This window comes from Ahaetulla prasina, chromosome 3 (genome assembly GCF_028640845.1).
Source record: "Ahaetulla prasina isolate Xishuangbanna chromosome 3, ASM2864084v1, whole genome shotgun sequence".
NCBI classification, from domain to species: Eukaryota; Metazoa; Chordata; class Lepidosauria; order Squamata; family Colubridae; genus Ahaetulla; species Ahaetulla prasina.
The window spans coordinates 190,272,531-190,293,903 of NC_080541.1; the positions used below are offsets into that span (position 1 = coordinate 190,272,531).

General features: G+C 39.5%; 1 protein-coding gene across 1 annotated transcript in view; it reads right to left on the minus strand.

Moving 5' to 3' along the window:
- Positions 1-20,010, minus strand: part of LOC131195711 (fer-1-like protein 4) — an 81,790-nt gene extending 61,780 nt beyond the window's left edge. The window contains exons 1-12 of the mRNA XM_058177846.1: positions 19,932-20,010; positions 17,024-17,079; positions 15,830-15,918; positions 15,046-15,145; positions 14,479-14,570; positions 13,737-13,778; positions 12,193-12,348; positions 10,645-10,705; positions 7,253-7,384; positions 6,600-6,662; positions 5,052-5,136; positions 2,630-2,789 (exon numbers count right to left, since the gene is read on the minus strand). Of these exons, the coding sequence (XP_058033829.1) occupies positions 2,630-2,789; positions 5,052-5,136; positions 6,600-6,662; positions 7,253-7,384; positions 10,645-10,705; positions 12,193-12,348; positions 13,737-13,778; positions 14,479-14,570; positions 15,046-15,145; positions 15,830-15,918; positions 17,024-17,079; positions 19,932-20,010 (1,115 nt within the window). The remainder of the gene's footprint in view (positions 1-2,629; positions 2,790-5,051; positions 5,137-6,599; positions 6,663-7,252; positions 7,385-10,644; positions 10,706-12,192; positions 12,349-13,736; positions 13,779-14,478; positions 14,571-15,045; positions 15,146-15,829; positions 15,919-17,023; positions 17,080-19,931) is intronic.
- Positions 20,011-21,373: the final 1,363 nt, after the last annotated feature.

Here is a 21,373-nt window from a genome sequence, read left to right on the forward strand (position 1 = left end):
GATTAGCTTTTAATCAAACCACAATGATTTATTTATTTATTTATTTATTTTGTCACACAGTATATATAAGCATAAGTATGAAATTATTATACAATATATAAGCATATATATATATGAGTATGTAATAGCTATATTAATTGGATATAACGTACGGAAACAATAGGACAGGAACGCGCCTTATGCTTGAATGTTATGAATGTCCTCTTATGCTTGAATGTTATGAATGTCCTCTTATGCTTGAATGTTACGGACTCAAAGCAGGTTATTCAAAGCAATGGCAAAAGAGAACTAAAAAGCAACTTTTAGTATGATAACAGCCTTAGGGTCAGTACCTGGCTGATTGTATACAGTCTCAAGATCTATCTTGAAAGTGCCTATGAGAGTGCCTAGGAAGGGAATCTTCTTGGAATGGAAGACCTGCACATGAACACAATGGTATTTCTCAAAAGACATATTGCAGACAAGAGACCCACAGAACAGTGGTGAAATCTGAACCGGTTTACTACTAGTTTTCTGGCTGTGTATGTGCGCTGCGTATGCGCATGCACAATGCGCACCAGGCACCAAATGCAAGGTGCATGCACGAGCAGTGCACACCAAAAGAAGGCATGGGGTAAGTAGAACAGCACATGGGGGGTTGATCAGCTGTGGTGCGCAATCTTTTTTTTTTTACTTTGAAAAGCATTTTTTTACAACCTATTCGGCCGAATAGGTTATTAAAAAATGCTTTTAAAAATAAAAAAAGGCTCTGACAATCAGGCAGCTCAGCTGGGATCATCAGAGCCTTTTTTTTAACCTTTTAAAAGCATTTTTTTACAATCTATTCGGCTGAATAAAAATGGTTTTTAAAAGTAAAAAGAAGGCTCTGATGATCGCGCGGCTCAGCTGTGATCGTCAGAGCCTCTTTTTTTTACCTTTTAAAAGCATTTTTTTAAAAGAAGCGGCAAGTGGGGAAGCGGGCCACCGGGCATTGGGTGGGCATGAATGGGGGAGCCAGGGATTTTTGCTACTGGTTCTCCGAACCACCCACCGCCATTGCCTCTGTGGCTCAGGCTGCTAATGCAGTCTGTTATTAACAGCAGCTACCTGCAATTACTGCAGGCTCGTCCCTGTAAGGGTCATCCCGTCCTCCTGATGAAGGAGGCGGACCACCGAAACAGGCGGCGGGCGGTTATCTGCCGATGCAATGAGGGTGGAAACGTGAGAACGTTTCGCCTCCTCATTGCCACTAGATAGGTCCTGGTAAAGACCTCACTAGTGTCCGATCAGCCTCGAGCGGCTAGACCTCCAGGTGCTCTCCAGGCGTCTTCTCCGGCGTTTCATCTCCCTCAGCTCCTCGGAGAACCAAGGAGCCAATTGAGACCTACGCCGGGTCAGAGGCCGCAAAGGCTCGACACGGTCCAAAGCCCCAGCCGCGGCCCGTTCCCCGCCCGCAACCAGTTCTTCAGTCGTGCCGTGGGCAAGATCCTCAGGAACGGCCCAAGCTCCGTCTGGAACCTCTCAGGGTCCATCAGGCCTGGGGGAACCAACATTGGCTCCGTCTCCCTGCGGTGGTGGCGGTCCGAAAGTCTAGGCGAAGGAGAAAATGATCTGACCATGACACGGTTCCGTCACTAAATCTCCTAATTCAGATCATTAAGCCACTGTCCAGAGAAAGAAATCTGCACGTAAGGATCAATGAAGACTTTCTTCTCACTCACAATTTTTGAAAACCCACCCATGATTCCTGCGCTCATACTGGGCAAACCATCTGCCTTGTATATTTTGATGCAGAATTTGGCCCAAGGTCTCTCAGCTGGAATTTTTTTAGGAAGCAATAAGTTCCTGAAAAGAAGATATTTGATTAGTTAGGAGGGATGATCCTTTGAAGTCCACACTGCAGCCTGACCCAGCTGTCTTTCTTACTGCTTCCAACTATTGCTGAAGCTGAGTTTTAAAATTCAAGTTCAGACTGCAGTGGGTTGGCGCCCAGTCCAGAATATGGCCACTGCAGAACCCGACTGGTTATTTGCCCAGCTTCTTACCCTTCCCATCCCATGCAGAGAAGGCAAACTTTACTTACTAGCCTTGTGTAGGCAAGTGTCTCAATGTCTCCTCCCTCCCACTTTTTTAAGGATTGTTCTATTCTTAATCAAAGCAAAGTAGCAATACTGGGTTTATAGTTTATATCTTAGGTTTATATCCTGAACCAGGATTCCTTGCCTGGTTCAGAATGCCTTAAACTTAAAATAATTTAAGGCATACAATCAGCTTTCACATGGAGCTTCAAAATAAATATGGATGTGGGTGGAAGATGACATTATCCATTCTTGCACTCAGGAAATGATGGGTGACTTCTACTGATAGTGGGACAAGGAGAAGATCCCAAATGCAAAAGAGGACAGACAACAATTTTAGACTGAGAAAGAAAGAAAGAGGAGACCTGAAATTCGCTCTGTCAGAAAACTCATGTCCTTTCCTGCACTAAATGATACAATTTATAAATAAAGCAAACTTCCCAAGCTTGATTAAACACAGCACTTCTAGATCTTTTTTTTTTTTTTTTTGCCCATAGGAGTAAGAAAATGGTCCTCTTCTTACTAATTCCATAAGACCACATTCCATACACCTTTCACCACCACAGACTTACTTTTCAATGTCTTCATTTTGACTGCTGGATGAGGCGGGAAAGGAACCCATTACATCCCCCCGAGCCATGACAGAAATGTTGCACTTTACAAAGCCTTTAATTCCTGCTCTGGTGTCCTTTGGGTCATTAATCACAGCCCATTTCTGGTAGAACCTATGGTCTAAATGCATAAAGAGAAAACGATTGAATCTAATGTCTCTGGATCTAATGTAGATTACTAGGTGTTTGGGACAGAAGGTTAGATGAATCCTGCTTTTGTTGATGTACTTTTTTGTGAGTGGGGTTATTGTTTCTCCTTGGCTGCCTGATGGGTTGTATGTTGTGAAGCTTCGTGTTTTTAATCCCTATACACCACCCTGAATCAGTAGTGTAGGATGGATGGTCATGTAATTCATATAAACACATAAACAAACAATAATGCCTACAAATTCTAAATCTAGACTACCAGTGTTTTGAACAAAGGACCCAGAAGAAAACTAAAACTGATGATAGATTGACATAATAGATAGCAAGCATAGATCAGTTATTATTTCCCAAAAATTAGCAGAGCTCTTCAGATTGATTATAAAGAAAGCTATAACACAGAGCACATAAAATTTTACTGTAAGATTTCCATGAGCAATCCCAACCTGTCACCAATCTCATGTATTGAGAATCTCTGAAAGTATTAATTCCAAATGACACAAAATTTTAGAAGATAGATAATTAGGCAATGTGAGATACCAAGTGCTCCAGGATATGGGCAGGGTATTGTTGTTGTTAGTTGCGAAGTCATGTCCAACCCATCGTGACCCCATGGACAATGTTCCTCCAGGCCTTCCTGTCCTCTGGAATCCATTTAAGCTCATACCTACTGCTTCAGTGACTCCATCCAGCCACCTCGTTCTCTGTCGTTCCCTTCTTCTTTTGCCCTCAATCTTTCCCAGCATTAGGCTCTTCTCCAGTGAATCCTTCCTTCTCATTAGGTGGCCAAAGTATTTCAATTTCATTTTCAGGATCTGACCTTCTGAAGAGCAGTCAGGGTTGATCTCCTCTTGGACTGACTGGTTTGATCGCCTTGCAGTCCAAGGGACTCGCAGGAGTCTTCTCCAGCACCATAGTTCAAAGGCCTTAATTCTTTGGCGCTTAGCCTTTCTTATGGTCCAACTTTCACAGCCATACAATGCAACTGGGAAAACCATAGCCTTGACTATACCACTTTTGTTGGCAGGGTGATGTCTCTGCTTTTTAGTATACTGTCTAGATTTGCTATAGCTTTCCACCCCAGGAGCAAGCGTTTTTTAATTTCTTGGCTGCAGTCCCCATCTGTGGTGATCTTGGAGCCCAGGAAAATAAAATCTGTCACTACCTCCATTTCTTCCCCATCTATTTGCCAGGAATTGAGAGGGCTGGATGCCATGATCTTAGTTTTTTTAATGTTGAGTTTCAAGCCAACTTTTGCACTCTTCTCCTTCACCCGCATTAAGACGCTCTTTAGTTCCTCTTCACTTTCTGCCATTAATGTGGTATCATATGAGGTTGTTGATATTTCTCCCAGCAATCTTAATTCCAACTTTTGATTCATCTAGCCCTGCCATTCTCATGATGTGCTCTGCATATAAGTTAAATAGGCAGTGTGACAGTATACAACCTTGCTGGACTCCTTTCCCAATTTTGAACCAATCAGTGGTTCCATGTCCAATTCTCACTGTTGCTTCTTGACCCGCATATAGGTTTCTCAAGGGACAAATAAGATGCTCTGATACTCCCATCTCTTTAAGAACTTGCCACGATTTGTTGTGATCCACACAATCAAGGGCTTTAGCATAGTCAGGGTGCAAAATGGAAATAAATTAATTGCTAATAGATTTTAGTGCCAGCTGGGTAAATTTCACAAATATGATTTGATCAACCTCATATAGCAAGAAGTCTTCAACCAGCCCTGAAAATATTGGCCAGATTTAATGAACCAACTCAATTTTTCTCAGCTGAGAACCTTGATCATGGACCTTCTTGAAGGGACCCAGCCCTGGGATAGCTCATTTTTAATTCTCATTAGTTGGATGTGAATGATACTTATCACAAACAAATCCATTTCAAACAGATTGATTAGCTTTTAATCAAACCACAATGATTTATTTATTTATTTATTTATTTTGTCACAACAATATATGTAACTATCATACAGAAAGGTTATATAGTATATAAAGGTATAGAAGAAAAGAAAAACAATAGGACAGGAACGGTAGGCACGTTTGTGCGCTTATGCACGCCCCTTATGGTCCTCTTATGCTTGAATGTTATGAATGTCCTCTTATGCTTGAATGTTATGAATGTCCTCTTATGCTTGAATGTTACAGACTCAAAGCAGGTAATTCAAAGCAATGGCAAAAGAGAACTAAAAAGCAACTTTTAGTATGATAACAGCCTTAGGGTACAGTACCTGGCTGATTGTATACAGTCTCAAGATCTATCTTGAAAGTGCCTATGAGAGTCCCTAGGAAGGGAATCTTCTTGGAATGGAAGACCTGCACATGAACACAATGGTATTTCTCAAAAGACATATTGCAGACAAGAGACCCACAGAAAGTGGTGAAATCTGAACTGGTTTACTACTAGTTTTCTGGCTGTGTATGTGCGCTGCATATGCGCATGCACAATGCACACCAGGCACCAAATGCAAGGTGCATGCACATGCAGTGCACACCAAAAGGAGGCATGGGGTAAGTAGAACAGCACATAGGGGGTTGATCAGCTGTGGTGGGCAATCTTTTTTTTTTACTATTAAAAGCATTTTCTTACAACCGATTTGGCTGAATAGGTTGGAAAAAAATGCTTTTAAAAGTAAAAAAAAGGCTCTGACAATCAGGCAGCTCAGCTGTGATTATCAGAGCCATTTTTTTACCTTTTAAAAGCATTTTTGTACAACTTATTCCCCTGAAAAGGTTGTTAAAAATGCTTTTAAAAGTAAAAAAAAAAGGATCGTGCGACTCAGCTGTAATCATCACAGCCTTTTTTTAACCTGTTAAAAGCATTTTTTAAAAGAAGCGGCAAGTGGGGAAGCGGGCCACCGGGCATTGGGTGGGCATGAGTGGGGGAGCCAGGGATTTTTGCTACTGGTTCTCCGAACCACCCACCGCCATTGCCTCTGTGGCTCAGGCTGCTAATGCAGTCTGTTATTAACAGCAGCTACCTGCAATTACTGCAGGTTCTAGTCCCACTAGGCCCAAGGTTGACTCAGCCTTCCATCCTTTATAAGGTAGGTAAAATGAGGACCCAGATTGTTGGGGGCAATAAGTTGACTTTGTATATAATATGCAAATGGATGAAGACTATTGCTTGACATAGTGTAAGCCGCCCTGAGTCTTTGGAGAAGGGCGGGATATAAATGCAAATAAAATAAAATAAATAAAATAAAATAAATAAATTGCTACCCGATCAGTTCAGTCCGAACTGGGAGCGTTTCACCCCGCCACAAAAGGCAACTATTGCCAAGAAGAGCCTAGCTTTTGGGCTGAGATTAGGGAAGTCACTGAACAGCTGATAACTGGGTTCAAAACAAGATGACAAGTAGCAATCAGAACCAAGTTAAATAGTATTGATGAAACTAAAACATGTTTCACAAATTAGTTTCTGCAAGGCCATAAGTCAAAGTTCTTTTTCTCAGTAACATCACTTGCCAAGTATTTCTTTTCATAATTGTATGTTTAATTGAATTATTAGATCTAGAATGTCAAATATCTGAATAATAATACATTTCTTATAAGAAAAATGCACAAAGTAAAGCTTATACATCTCTAATGGTTGCTATGTGATAAAATATGATATGATTAGCCCTTATTGATCTGTGACAAAGAATAGCTGCAACTTTAGAAGAATAAATGAGAAACTGTATTTTTAATTTATTGCTCATTTCATGATATGATGTAAGGCCATTGGTCATCTACCCTCATCTCACTTCCACCCCTTACATAGTAGCCAGTATACTTACGGAAATCTCTATCAATCTGTGGAATAGAATATCTCTTGGTTCATGAAAATCAAAAGTAAAATACTGGAAGAAAAAGAAAAAATATAAACATTACATTTCGTGTAAAAATTAAGTTCTACCATGTGCCGAGCAGCATCATATAATACTATGCAGAATATTTTCAACAAGAAGCAGCATCATATAATACTATGCAGAATATTTTCAACAAGAAGCTATGTAAGAAAAGGGCTTCCTTACATGTCCCGATGTTTCTAAATGGAAGGTCCTTTTCTATAGGGCTTTAAGATTAATTTACATGTTTAACAAGACCAAAAGATATTCCATATCATCCCAGAGTACAGAATGTGCTTTTAGATGAAAATAGATTCTGACTAATTGTTAGGAAACCTGCCTAAAAGAAAGAGTCCTTGGAGATTGGAATCTATTTCTGAAACAGATTATGTCTCTTGTTTAGCAGATGTGTTTAAACAGATCTTCCTTTGCCGTCTCTCAGGAATATTCTAAATAAAGTTCCTGAATTAAGCAAGGAGTTGAGTTGGATTTAATAGTTTAAATCAGCAGTTTTTGTAGTTGGCTATATAACTGTGCTCACATACATTAGATTGACAAGTCTGAGAATAGAATTATGTACACTTTCTTCAAGTTTAGCATACCTCATTGTAAAAAGGACAATTGGTGGATTTCTGTGTTGCTGTGTGTCTTTTCTCACTTCCAATTTTCACTACCACAAAAGGATCAATATTAACTCCAACCAACTTCTGAGCTTCAATTATGTTGATACCAATCTAGGGAGACAATATATTTGCTATAATTGGTCTGGATATATCAGTATAAAGTGAGAGGAATTAAATCAACTACTTGCTTGAATTGTTCTGGAATCAAATCTCCAGCATTCATTGTTTGTTTTTACAACTTGGTGATTTGTAAAAATCAATCAATGTTTCCTTTTACTTTCAGGTTTGCTGGAATGATTGCTCAATCATTACTGAAAGTTATAAACAAATACATGGTTTTCAAAATCTGATAAGATATATGAGTTACAGACCATTCTTTTGAATTATTTTTATTTTATTATTTTTCAAATTTATATACCGCCCTATCTCCCTAAGGACTCAGGGCGGTTCACAGGCAGTTAAAATACATATAAATACAAGTTAAAAACAACAATTAAAAACTTATTCTATTGCCGAATTTAAAAAACAATATAAATAATAAAAAACCCCTTAAAACCAATAACTTTAAATGATTTATTGGCAGAAACTCTAAGAGGTCAACTATGCATATATGTCTGCCAAGCTTTCTGTCCACCTGATTTTAATTCTTCAATAAAAAAATGCTATATTCAATAAATAAAACAAAAATATTACTAAGCTCTAGTATCATTTTTATTGACAAGCATGGCTCTGGATTACACAAACCTATTTAGTAAAAAACAGCCATATACATTCTTTGGATGTCTGCTTACTTGTCAGGTTAAAAAAAGTCAAGATAAACCGGGCTAACAAGGGACGTTATTGGGGACTACAGGAAGAGCAAGAAGCAACTTCACAAATTTGCCTTCTGGTACTGTAACTGGGTTATTTATAACCTGCTACGCCCATCAGAGCAACTATTGTGAAGTAGGGCCATCTCCATCCAGGATAGCTATTTTATGTGAATGCCAGAGCATCCTCTCATAATTTCAAATGCACCCCACTGGTTCAAAATGGATATAAATTCAATGTTCAGTCAGCTGCAGCCGCAGCTGGCTGTCAAAGCAGTTATTGGCCCGAACGGAGAGGGGCCGCAACTTGGGTGTCCTCTTGGATGGGCGGCTGTCGTTTGACGATCATTTGGCGGCCGTCTCCAGGAGGGCCTTCCACCAAGTACGCTTGGTGCGCCAGTTGCGCCCCTTTCTTGACCGGGATGCCTTATGCACGGTCACTCATGCCCTTGTCACTTCCCGCTTGGACTATTGCAATGCTCTCTACATGGGGCTGCCCTTGAAGTGCACCCGGAGGCTGCAGCTAGTTCAGAATGCAGCTGCTGGTAATAGTGGGAGCGACTGCTGCTCCCATGTAACACCAATCCTGCGCAGCTTGCACTGGCTTCCTGTGGTCTTCGGTGCGCTTCAAGATTTTGGTTACCACCTTTAAAGCGCCCATGGCTTAGGACCCGGTACTTACGGGACCGCCTGCTGTTACCTTTTGCCTCCCACCGACCAGACGCCACACAGAGAGGGCCTTCTCAGGGTGCCGTCCGCCAAGCAATGCCGGCTGGCGGCCCCAGGAAGGGCCTTCTGTTGGAGCTCCTACGCCTGGAATGAACTTCCCCTGGTTTACGCCAAGTGCCTGATCTTCGGACCTTTCGCCGTGAGCTGAAAACGCACCTATTTATTCAAGCGGACTGGATTGATATTTTATTGGGGTATTTATGTCTTATGATTTTAAATGGTTTTAAAATTTTGGCCACGTTATAATATTTCTTTTTAACTTCTTTTTAATGTTTATACATTGTATTTTTACTAGGCTGTACACCGCCCTGAGTCCTTCGGGAGAAGGGCGGTATAAAAATTGAAATAAATAAATAAATTCAATGTTCACAGTAAAAGTGGCAGATACGTCACCTGAAAGTTCTGTGGTCTAGGAGATGCATTGAGATCCCACTTGGAGAAAACTCTAGAACGGCTAAAATGGAACATCCAGCATTAATTACATGTCTTATTTGTCATTTTATTTGGATTGTTATTTTAGTTTTGAAATGCAGAGAACAATGGAATATAAAGATAATAAATAAATAGCCACATGCTTACTAAGCTCTAGTATCATTTTTATTGACAAGCATGGCTCTGGATTACACAAACCTATTTAGTAAAAAACAGCCATATACATTCTTTGGATGTCTGCTTACTTGTCAGGTTAAAAAAAGACAAGATAAACTGGGCTAACAAGGGACATTATTGGGGACTACAGGAAGAGCAAGAAGCAACTTCACAAATTTGCCTTCTGGTACTGTAACTGGGTTATTTATAACCTGCTACGCCCATCAGAGCAACTATTGTGAAGTAGGGCCATCTCCATCCAGGATAACTATTTTATGTGAATGCCAGAGCATCCTCTCATAATTTCAAATGCACCCCACTGGTTCAAAATGGATATAAATTCAATGTTCAGTCAGCTGCAGCCGCAGCTGGCTGTGGGGGGCGAGTTATTGGCCCCAACGGAGAGGGTGCGCAACTTGGGTGTCCTCTTGGATGGGCGGCTGTCGTTTGACGATCATTTGGCGGCCGTCTCCAGGAGGGCCTTCCACCAAGTACGCTTGGTGCGCCAGTTGCGCCCCTTTCTTGACCGGGATGCCTTATGCACGGTCACTCATGCCCTTGTCACTTCCCGCTTGGACTATTGCAATGCTCTCTACATGGGGCTGCCCTTGAAGTGCACCCGGAGGCTGCAGCTAGTTCAGAATGCAGCTGCGCGGGTAATAGTGGGAGCGACTCGTTGCTCCCATGTAACACCAATCCTGCGCAGCTTGCACTGGCTTCCTGTGGTCTTTCGGGTGCGCTTCAAGATTTTGGTTACCACCTTTAAAGCGCTCCATGGCTTAGGACCCGGGTACTTACGGGACCGCCTGCTGTTACCTTTTGCCTCCCACCGACCCGTACGCTCACACAGAGAGGGCCTTCTCAGGGTGCCGTCCGCCAAGCAATGCTGGCTGGCGGCCCCCAGGGGAAGGGCCTTCTCTGTTGGAGCTCCTACGCTCTGGAATGAACTTCCCCCTGGTTTACGTCAAGTGCCTGATCTTCAGACCTTTCGCCGTGAGCTGAAAACGCACCTATTTATTCAAGCGGGACTGGATTGATATTTTATTGGGGTATTTATATCTTATGATTTTAAATGGTTTTAAAATTTTGGCCACGTTATAATATTTCTTTTTAACTTCTTTTTAATGTTTATACATTGTATTTTTACTAGGCTGTACACCGCCCTGAGTCCTTCGGGAGAAGGGCGGTATAAAAATTGAAATAAATAAATAAAAATGTTCACAGTAAAAGTGGCAGATACGTCACCTGAAAGTTCTGTGGTCTAGGAGATGCATTGAGATCCCACTTGGAGAAAACTCTAGAACGGCTAAAATGGAACATCCAGCATTAATTACATGTCTTATTTGTCATTTTATTTAGATTGTTATTTTAGTTTTGAAATGCAGAGAACAATGGAATATAAAGATAATAAATAAATAGCCACATGCTTACTCAGATCTACCGGTATGAATGCAGACATTTCCCCAAGATTACAGTTTATAGAAATGGAAAGTCTATTGAAGAACTAAATTAATTTCATTAATGAAGCTCAAGACACTTTTTACTTGGGATGTATTCTTGGTTAATATTGTTTCAGCAGAAGGTTAATGACAGTAAGTCAACATTTAATTTTAAGAAAAGAAAGTATTTAAATTTAATTTTACATTTCCATTAAGATATATAATCATTTAAACTGTACAATGTAGCAAAACAGTGCACTGTAGTAACTAAAACCATGGGTTTAGTTTTAGTAAAACACAAGCTCATTGAGTAATCTGCCCACAGTAGATTAATTTTATAGGATTATTGTGATGGTAAATATGGGGATAATGTACATTGGTGTAATCTACTAAATAAAACTTCCTCCCGGTGTTACTGATGCATTAGTTTCATTTCTACCATGCTTCAATATAAACACATATTAAATTTTAAAAAATCTTTATGCTGGAAAGAATATTGTAAACTGTTTTGAATCTTCAGGGATTAGAGTAACATACAAGCCTAAGTAAGTAAGTAAATATATCTACTACCACTTCTGTTTGTGATAATGGCATGGTTACTGTGACCATTTTTCTAAAAACTGAAAGGCGATATATATACCTAATCTGCAAAAACAGATTGTTGCTACATGTTGTTGGTTAGCAATTTTCCAAACTTAATTTATCTTATCTTATCTTATCTTATCTTATCTTACCTTACCTTACCTTACCTTACCTTACCTTACCTTACCTTACCTTACGTTACCTTACCTTACCTTATCTTTTTATTTTGAAGTTACTGATATCGTTATATAATTATTCTGATAATCCTGACAGGAAGCTAAAAAAAGCTAAGTGTTTGTTTCTCCTGTCTTTGTTCCCTCCCCCTTCCTTGATATACAATGTGTGGAGAGAAGCAAGTTTTAACAGGTGACTAGACCAGCAGATTTACAAATCATCAAAACTTGCAAATTAACCTGCTGTGGGGTAGTGGTGTGTATCGAATCGGGGAAAAGAGAGCTAATTTTTTACTTGCCAAGTTTTTGATTGCACCTTACCCCAAAAATGTGGCTAAAGGAATTCTGTTTTCTTTCTTCCCTGCAGGAGCTGGGGAAATATTCAAGTGAAAGCCTACTCAATTTGAAACTGCAGCTACCCTTCTGAAGTCTAACAAAGTGTTTGCCCTCAAATCCATAAGAAATAAAGAAATATTCACACCACAGTTAGAGCAGCTTTAAGATACTGGATATTGCAGTTTAATGTATCTGGAATGTATCAGGTTGAAGTCTGTTTTCTTCCAAGAAGAAATTGAAGTATTACTCGGGTTGGAAAGTACCTCTTTACAGAGCTGAAGACAATCCCAGAGAACTCCATATCAGATACATCGTAGTAATCGTCTTCCTCATCATCCATCTCCAGACCTTTGACAAGCTTCCTGCCCAGCATTGCAGCCTTCCTATCCAGGTCAACAGCTCGTTTTGCATCAGCCACCCTGAAGGCCACACCAAAAGTTAAGAATCATAAGATTGGCATGCTCGTCATAATTCTTTTATCTCCAGAGATAATGGGTACAATTTGAAATAAAAAACATTACATTCTGTACATTGCTCCCCTGTTATTGTATTTTTTATTGCTGCTATTGCTACTACCACTACTGGTTTAATCTATATAAGGTGAATTAGTTTACTAAGTAATAATAATGCATAGAATTGTCTCTGAAACTTTGATTTCAGGGAATTAGATTTAAATGTAAGGACATTGTAGGAGTCCCTTCAGGAAGTGAACAAGGCATGAGTGCCATCCCAGTTCAGGAAAGGGTGCAACAACTCAAAGTCATGCAAAGGCCATCGTAGCCATGGCTGTCACAAGAACTGCAAGTGCAGGAAGACTCCCAATTGCTCACTAGTTCTGTTTGAGATTGTGCAAGCTCACAAAGAACTAAAGATCGACAACCCCCAGAACCAAAGGGCCTTCATATCCGAAGCCACTCAATCTTGCTAAGGTTGAGTTGAAGCCTGTTGCTCAACCTACTGGGCAACCAGGTGTGGAGATATAATGCTGTGTATCACACTGTACAATTAGAAGACCTCACCCACTTGCTTTATGTAGAAAGCCTTTAGCATTATCATCCCATACTATCCTGTATCTTGTAAATTACAAGCACTACTGAGTTGATCATTGATATTTGCTTGAGATATGAGTTCAAAACAGACTATGTGGAGTTCTATAATTTGAGAGGCAGTTTGGTGTACTGCCTCTCAAATTGGCACCAGGCTACAAACAGGAGACCATTAATTCTAGTCCCACTTTAATCACAAAGACATGATAGCTGTGTTCCAATATCTCAGGGGCTGCCACAAAGAAGAGGGAGTCGGGCTGTTCTCCAAAGCACCTGAGGGTAGAACAAGAAGCAATGGGTGGAAACTGATCAAAGAAAGAAGCAACTTAGAACTAAGGAGAAATTTCCTGACAGTTAGAACAATTAATAAGTGGAACGACTTGCCTTCAGAAGTTGTGAATGCTCCAACACTGGAAATTTTTAAGAAAATGTTGGATAACCATCTGACTGAGATGGTGTAGGGTTTCCTGCCTGGGCAGGGGCCTCCAAGACTAGAAGGCCTCCAAGGTCCCTTCCAACTCTGATGTTATGTACAAAGCCAGCTGCATGAACTTGGGCCAGTTATTCCCACTCAACAAATCATTTCCAAAAAGCTTACTAAGGAGGCAACAGTGATTCAAAAGCATATAAAAAAGGGGGTGGGAGAGAACACAACTTGGAATATTGCACCATCACATGGACTATATACATTTTCATATACTTGTTACAGTAGCAATATACAATATCAGGTTAGTAGCATGTATGTAGAATATGCTACTTACTCTAAGTCTTCAAATCCTGGATTGCGAATTATAACCTCAGAACTATAACAAAGAAAAATAAAACACAAATGTTGGCTGTTGAAATTCATTATTGATATAACTTTTTAAAAAAAAAACCTTTTCCCTACAAATCGTCCAGTTTGGGAATTAAAGTTTTATATAGTAGACAGCTATAGCTTTCCATCTCCCATTTCATTCAATCCAGTTCAAAACACATTCAAGATTGATTTGAGTTTTTGGCTATTTGCAAATACACCTGGATCCACCTTGAAAACTATGTGGCAATTGTCATCATTGGTTTGGATTTGTAACAAGTCTTACAAACTATCTTATTTTTTATTTATCACACTTCCTTTATCAGACTGTGGGACTATATCTTAATTTCAGCAGTGTTCTATGACTTTCTGATTAGAACGCTATATAGGTGTAGAATATATTTTTTTTGTTTAAAAAACAATACTACCTATTATCATTTAGAATATTAAAAATGAATACATTGGATCTTAGTCATTGGTAGGTTGCCCCTGATTCAGACCGGTTCACAAGAACCGGTAGTAAAACTGGTGGGAGGTTCCGCCCACTGACCCGGACGTCATCAGGAAGTTTCTGCGCATGTGCAGAAGTTTCTGCGCATGTGCAGAAGTTTCTGCGCATGCGCAGAAGCATGCACAAACGGTCCCGTTGCAAACCGGTAGTAAAGATAAGTAGAATCCACCCCTGGTCTTAGTACAGATTCCAGTACCTGTCTTTCATCTGGTAGATAAAATCGTCCTCAACCCATGTCCCTGCAGCACCATCCGGAGGTTGATATCTCAAATCCAATTCAATATATATCTACAGAGGGAAAACAAAATTTAGACTAAACTATTATAACTCCCAAATAGTTGGAGGATTTTTTGTTGAAAAAGTGTAGGCTGCTTTTTGTACAAAAAGCTTAGGTCACTCCTAGCTGGCTACCTCCTGTCAGGCCCTTTATGGTTTAAGGTCCTTTTTACCTTCTGGCCCAGGTAGATTCTGCCTGGCCAGATTCCAACATGGAGAGAGAAATGACCACAAGACAGGAGAAATATATTGAGAAATGTATTTCATACAACATGAAACTTGGGGAGAGGGTGGAGGAGGTTTTCCAAGGTTGCCCAGGTACTGGAGTTGGCGATGAATTATTGTGTGATGACTGCGGATATGTTCAGCAACAGAAAGATAATGAAATGTTTCTGTGGTAGTGTCCTACCTCTCAAAAGGCCGATTTGAGATGCTTGGGTCATATCACTTGCATTTTAAATGTTATAATATCAATCAAATGACTTACCCTAGTAATGCTGTGGTTTTTGTCAACAAGAGCCTCTCTGATGTTCAGTCGTCCAGACATTACCAACTGCTGAAGGCTGATAACTAAAGTGCCAAGTAATCTACAAAAAGAAAACCAAGATAAAAGGCAAAAAAGCTTAACAGACAGCACTGTAAACATATAATAGTGTTCTGGTAGATTCAGGAATGATGACACATAAAAGCAAATCATAAGCTGCTTGTTGTGCACTTAGCTAAAGCAAGAAAGCTGCCCTTGGGTTTCAGACAGCAATTATGTGCTGTGACTATATCAAATAAGAGACCATGAAGGTATTTCTATCTGAACCAAAGCAATTAAGCCTTCTGCTTCTGCTCCACCCTTCCTCCAAATTCTTTGCTTTTTCCCATCTTTCCCTTTTGGTCTAGGTTTCAACCAAGCAAATCTTATCATGATATAGCACGAAATGTAAATACAGATTATGTCAAAATAGTTGTTGGATAACACTATAGCCCTTTTCCTTCTCTTCTGTACATAACAAATCCTTAAAAACATTACCTTTGATATTGTACACTGGAAAATGTCATTCAGAGGAAGAAAAGTTAAGCATAAGAAATTAAATGGGAGAAACGCAAAGAGTTGCTTATTTTACAATTATTTGACTGTTCTCTCGGTGATACAAAGGGAAAGGTGTATCTACTAAAAATGGGATGTTTATTTTTGGTATCGCATGAAGGAATGATTCAGGTTCAAATGACTGTAAAGTAAAATGTAGCAGAAAGATTTTCCCAGTGAGTTAGGAACCTACCTGTTACTGAACACTTTACTGCAATTGTAAACTTTAATTATCAACATTTCTTCCATAATGAACTTTCCATAATGTGGCCAGCGAAAGAGCTAAAAAATGAAATAATGCCAAAATTAATACCCAAAGCTTCTGATAAGTCTCTTCCCCCTCTGTTCATATCCAATCTCACAGATGATAGAAAATGTGGGAGCTTATGTCATAATACAATTAGAAAGAAATCATCTTTCTAATTACTGAATTTTATAGCTATCTCACATTGGACTTGGATATTTAGATTTTCCAGATGCTGATGGAACCCCAGTCAACCCCCATCATGGTCATGCTCCCAGTCAACCCCCATCATGGTCATGACCTTTTTGTTTCACCGAGCAGGGTTGGCCTAAGGGTAATTTTAATGGGTGGTTTTACTTGTTATTTTAATATTCGGCCTATGGAATCAGATTTTTGAATTGGAATAGCGTGTTTTAATTTTTGTATATGTCTTTTTAACTTGGCTGTAAACCGCCCTGAGTCTTCGGAGAAGGGTGGTATAGAAATGTAAATAAATAAATAAATAAATAAATGCTGCCAAGGATTCTTAAGATTTTTAATTCAACAGCAAGCTGCAGGATCATAACCTGGATTCACCCACAATGAAACATAGTTTCATAGATATAGAGCCATGGTGGCACAGTGGTTAGAACGCAGTACTGCAGATTACTTCTGCTGACTGCAACTTGGCAGTTGAAATCTCATCAGGCTCAAGGTTGATTCAGCCTTCCATCCTTCTGAGGTCGGTAAACTGAGGACCCAGATTGTTGGGGGCAATATGCTGACTCTGTAAACTGCTTAGAAAGGGCTGTAAAGCACTATGAAGCAATATTTAAGGCTATTGCTAGTTTGTAGTATTTATCTGTATGATCACTATTTTTCCCAATCTGGTGTATTTCAGATTCACTGAAGCTACAGCATGGTCTTTGAACTATAATGAGTTACAATAATTGAGAAATTTTGCAATTATATAGTTTAAGAAACTCTTTTTCAATTGTGTTTGATTTTTCAGTTAATAATATAACCCTGCTTTCACCAAATTGTAGTACTTTCTAGTCTGGAGAAACCTGGGGCAGTGTTATGCAGAGATCTCTTCCCATACACACCAATGAACTTACTATGATTCAAAATTAGGTCTTCCCACTGAGTGTGATACTTCCTTACCTCTCCAAAGATCGCTTCCTGGCCACAGCGTATCTTCTTTGTTTTCTGGGTAAATCCTTGGGGGGGGGGGGAGATACAAAGTTTGTCAAACATTTGAAACACCAGGTATGAATTTTCTTTGAAGGAGCATGCCATATATCCTTAAAAGAAAGCCGCAATCAAAAATCAGGATTTTTTAATAACCAGATGTTATCCAATGGGGCTCAGATCCTTTCCTGGAAATTAAATTCATAGAACTTTGCACTTTGGAGATTGCACAGTACAGTGTGAATTGGCTGAACCTGAATTGGCTTTAGGAGCTATCCAGGTCCTCATGTTCATTCATCGCAGGAAGGGATGTATAGAATCTATCAGAATGGTATATATGTTCTAGCTTCCTTTAAGCTCTCAGGGCAGAGAAAATCAGATGCCCTCACGTATGAATTTTACATAACTTCCACCACCACCACTCCATGGCAACCAGTTATCTGAAGAGGGATTGTAGTATTTTTTTTCTTTCATTCATTCCATTGCCTTTATTTATAGACTTCAATATAATATGTATGCTTTTTCAGGTTTATCCCCTAGCAATTGTGTGAGAGAGATTCATTTGACAAGTGGAGAATTGTCTACAGATGTATTGTAAACATTGTGGTTGATGTGTATTTGAAAGCAAATTTTCTTGACCTATATCTAGCCCTCATTTACCAAGTCTGGTGTCTCCAATTTGTTAGAGTGTAGCTCTCAAACAAAATATAGAACAGGGGTGTCAAATTCAAGGCCTGCAGACCAGATGTTGGCCACAAGGTGTTTAGATCCGACCCACGGGCCACTCTGGAAACAGTGAAGGACCGGCCTGTGGTACCTCTGCCAGTGAAAACAGAGTTTGGGACAGCCACATGCAGCCCTCCTGACTCCATTTTTGCTGGCAGAGGGTTGCAGGAGGCTGTCCCAGTCAAAAACAGAGATTGGCAGAGCGCTCGGGCCTCCACGCTTACCCCGGCCTCCTGAGGTCAAACACAACCCTGATGCGGTCCTCAATGAAATCGAGTTTGACACCCCTGATATAGAACCTGTCTCTGTGCAATATTTGTTACGTTCACATATAGAAATCAGAGCAAAAGCTTCATGTTTTCCAAACTCATTATCTCAGGAACTTAAGAGGAGAAAACAAACAGGGAGAGAAATGCTATATTGACAGATGAAATCAGTGACTCTACCTTTGATATTAAACTAGGGCTGTAGTTCAGCTGAAGTCTGCTTAAGATCACATTCTAATTGCCATTCCATACCAGTCACTTACAGCATTTTCTAGAGCATGTTATTTTTAAACCTTAAGAATTTTAAGATATATGGCCCTCAACTGTCAGAATTCTTCACCAGCATGGATGGTTGGGGGATTCTGGGAGTTGAAGTCCATATATGCTAAAGCTGCTAAAATTGAAAAACACTTTTCTAGAACTATGTCCAATCAATCTTGTATTAATATAACAGTACTGAAGACATCATCAATGGCTTTGTGATGCTAGATGTGATAACAGATGTATAATTAGAATATTATTTAATAATTTATTTCCTCTTTCAAAAAAGCAGGTGAAACAAATATCTACTCTAGTAAAATGCCACTGTAGTGGAAAATAAAAAAGGACACCAGACCATTATCAGTTACTGACTCACCACCAATGGAGCATTAAATGAAAAAGAAGGAAATAAGTACTGACAAAAAGGCTACTAGACTTTTCCATTGAAAAGCAAAATGCTTGTGCAGTATGTAATCCAGGGTCGCAAAATATTGATCAGAATCTGGGTTGAAAAATATAACGTATCTAAATAGATTAAATAAACCTTTAAGATTACTGTACCTTATAGATTTTTATATTTTTTCTACAGAATTAGTCTTGTAGGTAATATCTATTTTTAAAGAGATATCTGAATTAAATTAAATTCAGAATCCCAATACTGTTTTAAAAAAATGTTTACTTTTCTCTCTCCGGTGTCAAATGCTGCCAGTTTAAATCCTTAGCAGTAGAATTCTATACAAATCTATTCAGAAATAAACCAAATTGATTTTAACTGGACTTACTGCCACACAAATTCCAGTTTTAATATGTATTCCTTGTTCTGGAGTCTGCTTCCACATTCGCTGGAAGCAGAACTTCAGATAAATGTGACTTTTAAGATAAAGTTCCAAATTTCAGATAGATGATAGATCGATCGATAGACAGATATAAACAAAGATAGGTGATAGAGATGAGAGATGAGAGACAGACAGACTGACTGACTGACTAACTGAAGGAACTTAGAGAGAAAGTTCTGATCTCTAAAAATCAAAATCTATAGTGAGGTGATGCTTTTAATTGAATCAACCAAAATGACGAAATGGGTGTGAAAGTTTTCAGGTTCTCCTGGAAAGTTTATCCAGGAACTGATTTTAGATTCTTTTCTCTTAATTAACTGTGATTCCTCTTAATTTTAATTTTTATTTGGCATTTCCTTTTACTAATGCTTCCTCCCTACAAGTATGCCTTTCACAGGATGGCATTCTGACAAAGTGAATTATAGTTTGCAAAACTTTAAATTATAATAAACGTTCCTCTTTAAACAACTGTAAGACTTTGTTGTTGTTGATTTGATTAAAGCTCCTGAATATTTTCTGCTTGAGGTAGTACACACATAATAATGTTCATATTCTTAAAGGGACAGACAAGTGTTCACAGAAAAATAACTTGCAGGTTCACATATTTTTGCATGTTGTATACAAGCCCCACAAACTCTGTATCATTAGGAAACAATTACATTACAAAACTATATTCTAGCTTTCTCTAGGATAGAATATTAAGCCATTGGATTATGTCTTCCCTCTTCCCAAAACTCTGTGTGCATTTCCTTCCACCCTCCCCAGACTTCCCCCATTCCCTATCCTCCGCACCTCGAAAGCTGATGTGCACCTGCCTCTCCCCAGTCCCTGGCAGCTGGGAGACTCTCTTGATGCTGACACTCAGAGCCATGGTGCTGCGAGGGCTTGGCTCTGTGCAGGACTGATGGCCTCTGTGTGAGGGCCGCTGCTAGATCAGGGCTCCACCTGTCTCTTAGGTGAGTCAGGCCTGGGGACTTGCCAAGCAGGTTTGACTGATCAGACCCCACCTGCAAGTCACACATTGTCCAGTAATAGCAGCTCTGGGCCACACTGGCAGGTAACTAAATCTTTGCACCCCGAAAATCAGAAGATGGCTTTAAGATAAATCCAGTTTTTAAGAAATGCAATTGATTGCCAGCCAAAAAAGCAGGTAGAGATACCACTGTTAAAATAAAAAAGTAATAATATGGCTAGGTCCTTTTTTTTAAAGACATCTTGTAATATACGTGTTAGTTGTAGTGACTTTTTACCCAGTTATCATTTTTTTTAGATTTCAGTTTCATTGGTTGCATAAACTGGACTGGAATTTAGAACTGGATCATCCTTTCTCATCCTAGCACCCTCCAACTGTGTTAGGACAGGTCCCAGAACAATCAACCAGCATGCAGCCTGGGAATTGTAGTCCCAAAACATTTAGATGGTATTATAAGGGCAAAGAATGTTCTATCAATCTTATGTTGAGAATAGTTGCTAGTCTGGCTGCCTGGTTGGACAAATCACAAAGGTTCCTCTCTCCATCTCTAGTTTCTCAGACAATACCTTGTCATTTTTCTGAGCAGGAGGAGACACTTTCCAAAATAGCAGCTCACATTTCTCATAGTTTTTCCATTTTCTAAGAATTCCTTTTGTCTATGAAGGGTCCTTTGTGCTCTCCGAGCTTGATTGTTGTCTTGCAGATATTTCATTGCCCAAATTAGGATACAATAACAGAGTTAGAAGGGACTTGGAGGTCTTCTAATCCAACCCCCTGCCCAGGCAGGAAACCCTATTCATTTCAGACAAATGGTTATCCAATCTCTTCTTAAAAACTTCCAGTGTTGGAGCATTCACAACTTCTGGAGGCAAGTTGCTCCACTGATTAATTGTTCTAACTGTCAGGAAATTTCTCCTTAGTTCTAGGTTGCTTCTCTCCTTGATTAGATTCCACCCATTTCTTCTTGTCCTGCCCTCAGGTGCTTTGGAGAATAGTTGACCCATTCTTCTTTGTGGCAGTTCCTGAGATATTGGAACACTGCTATCATGTCTCCCTTAGTCCTTCTTTTCATTAATATTAGGATAAATCCTTTTTTCCCCACTTGGAGTCTAGAAGCATTCCTACAAAAAATATTAATTTAAAAAAAGCCAAACTCCCATCAAAATTTACAATGAAACTTACAGGCTCCCATGTTAAGCTAAACAAATCTATAGGATCAAATTCTTGTGAGAATGAGGAAATTTAGCTTGACTCCTTCCAA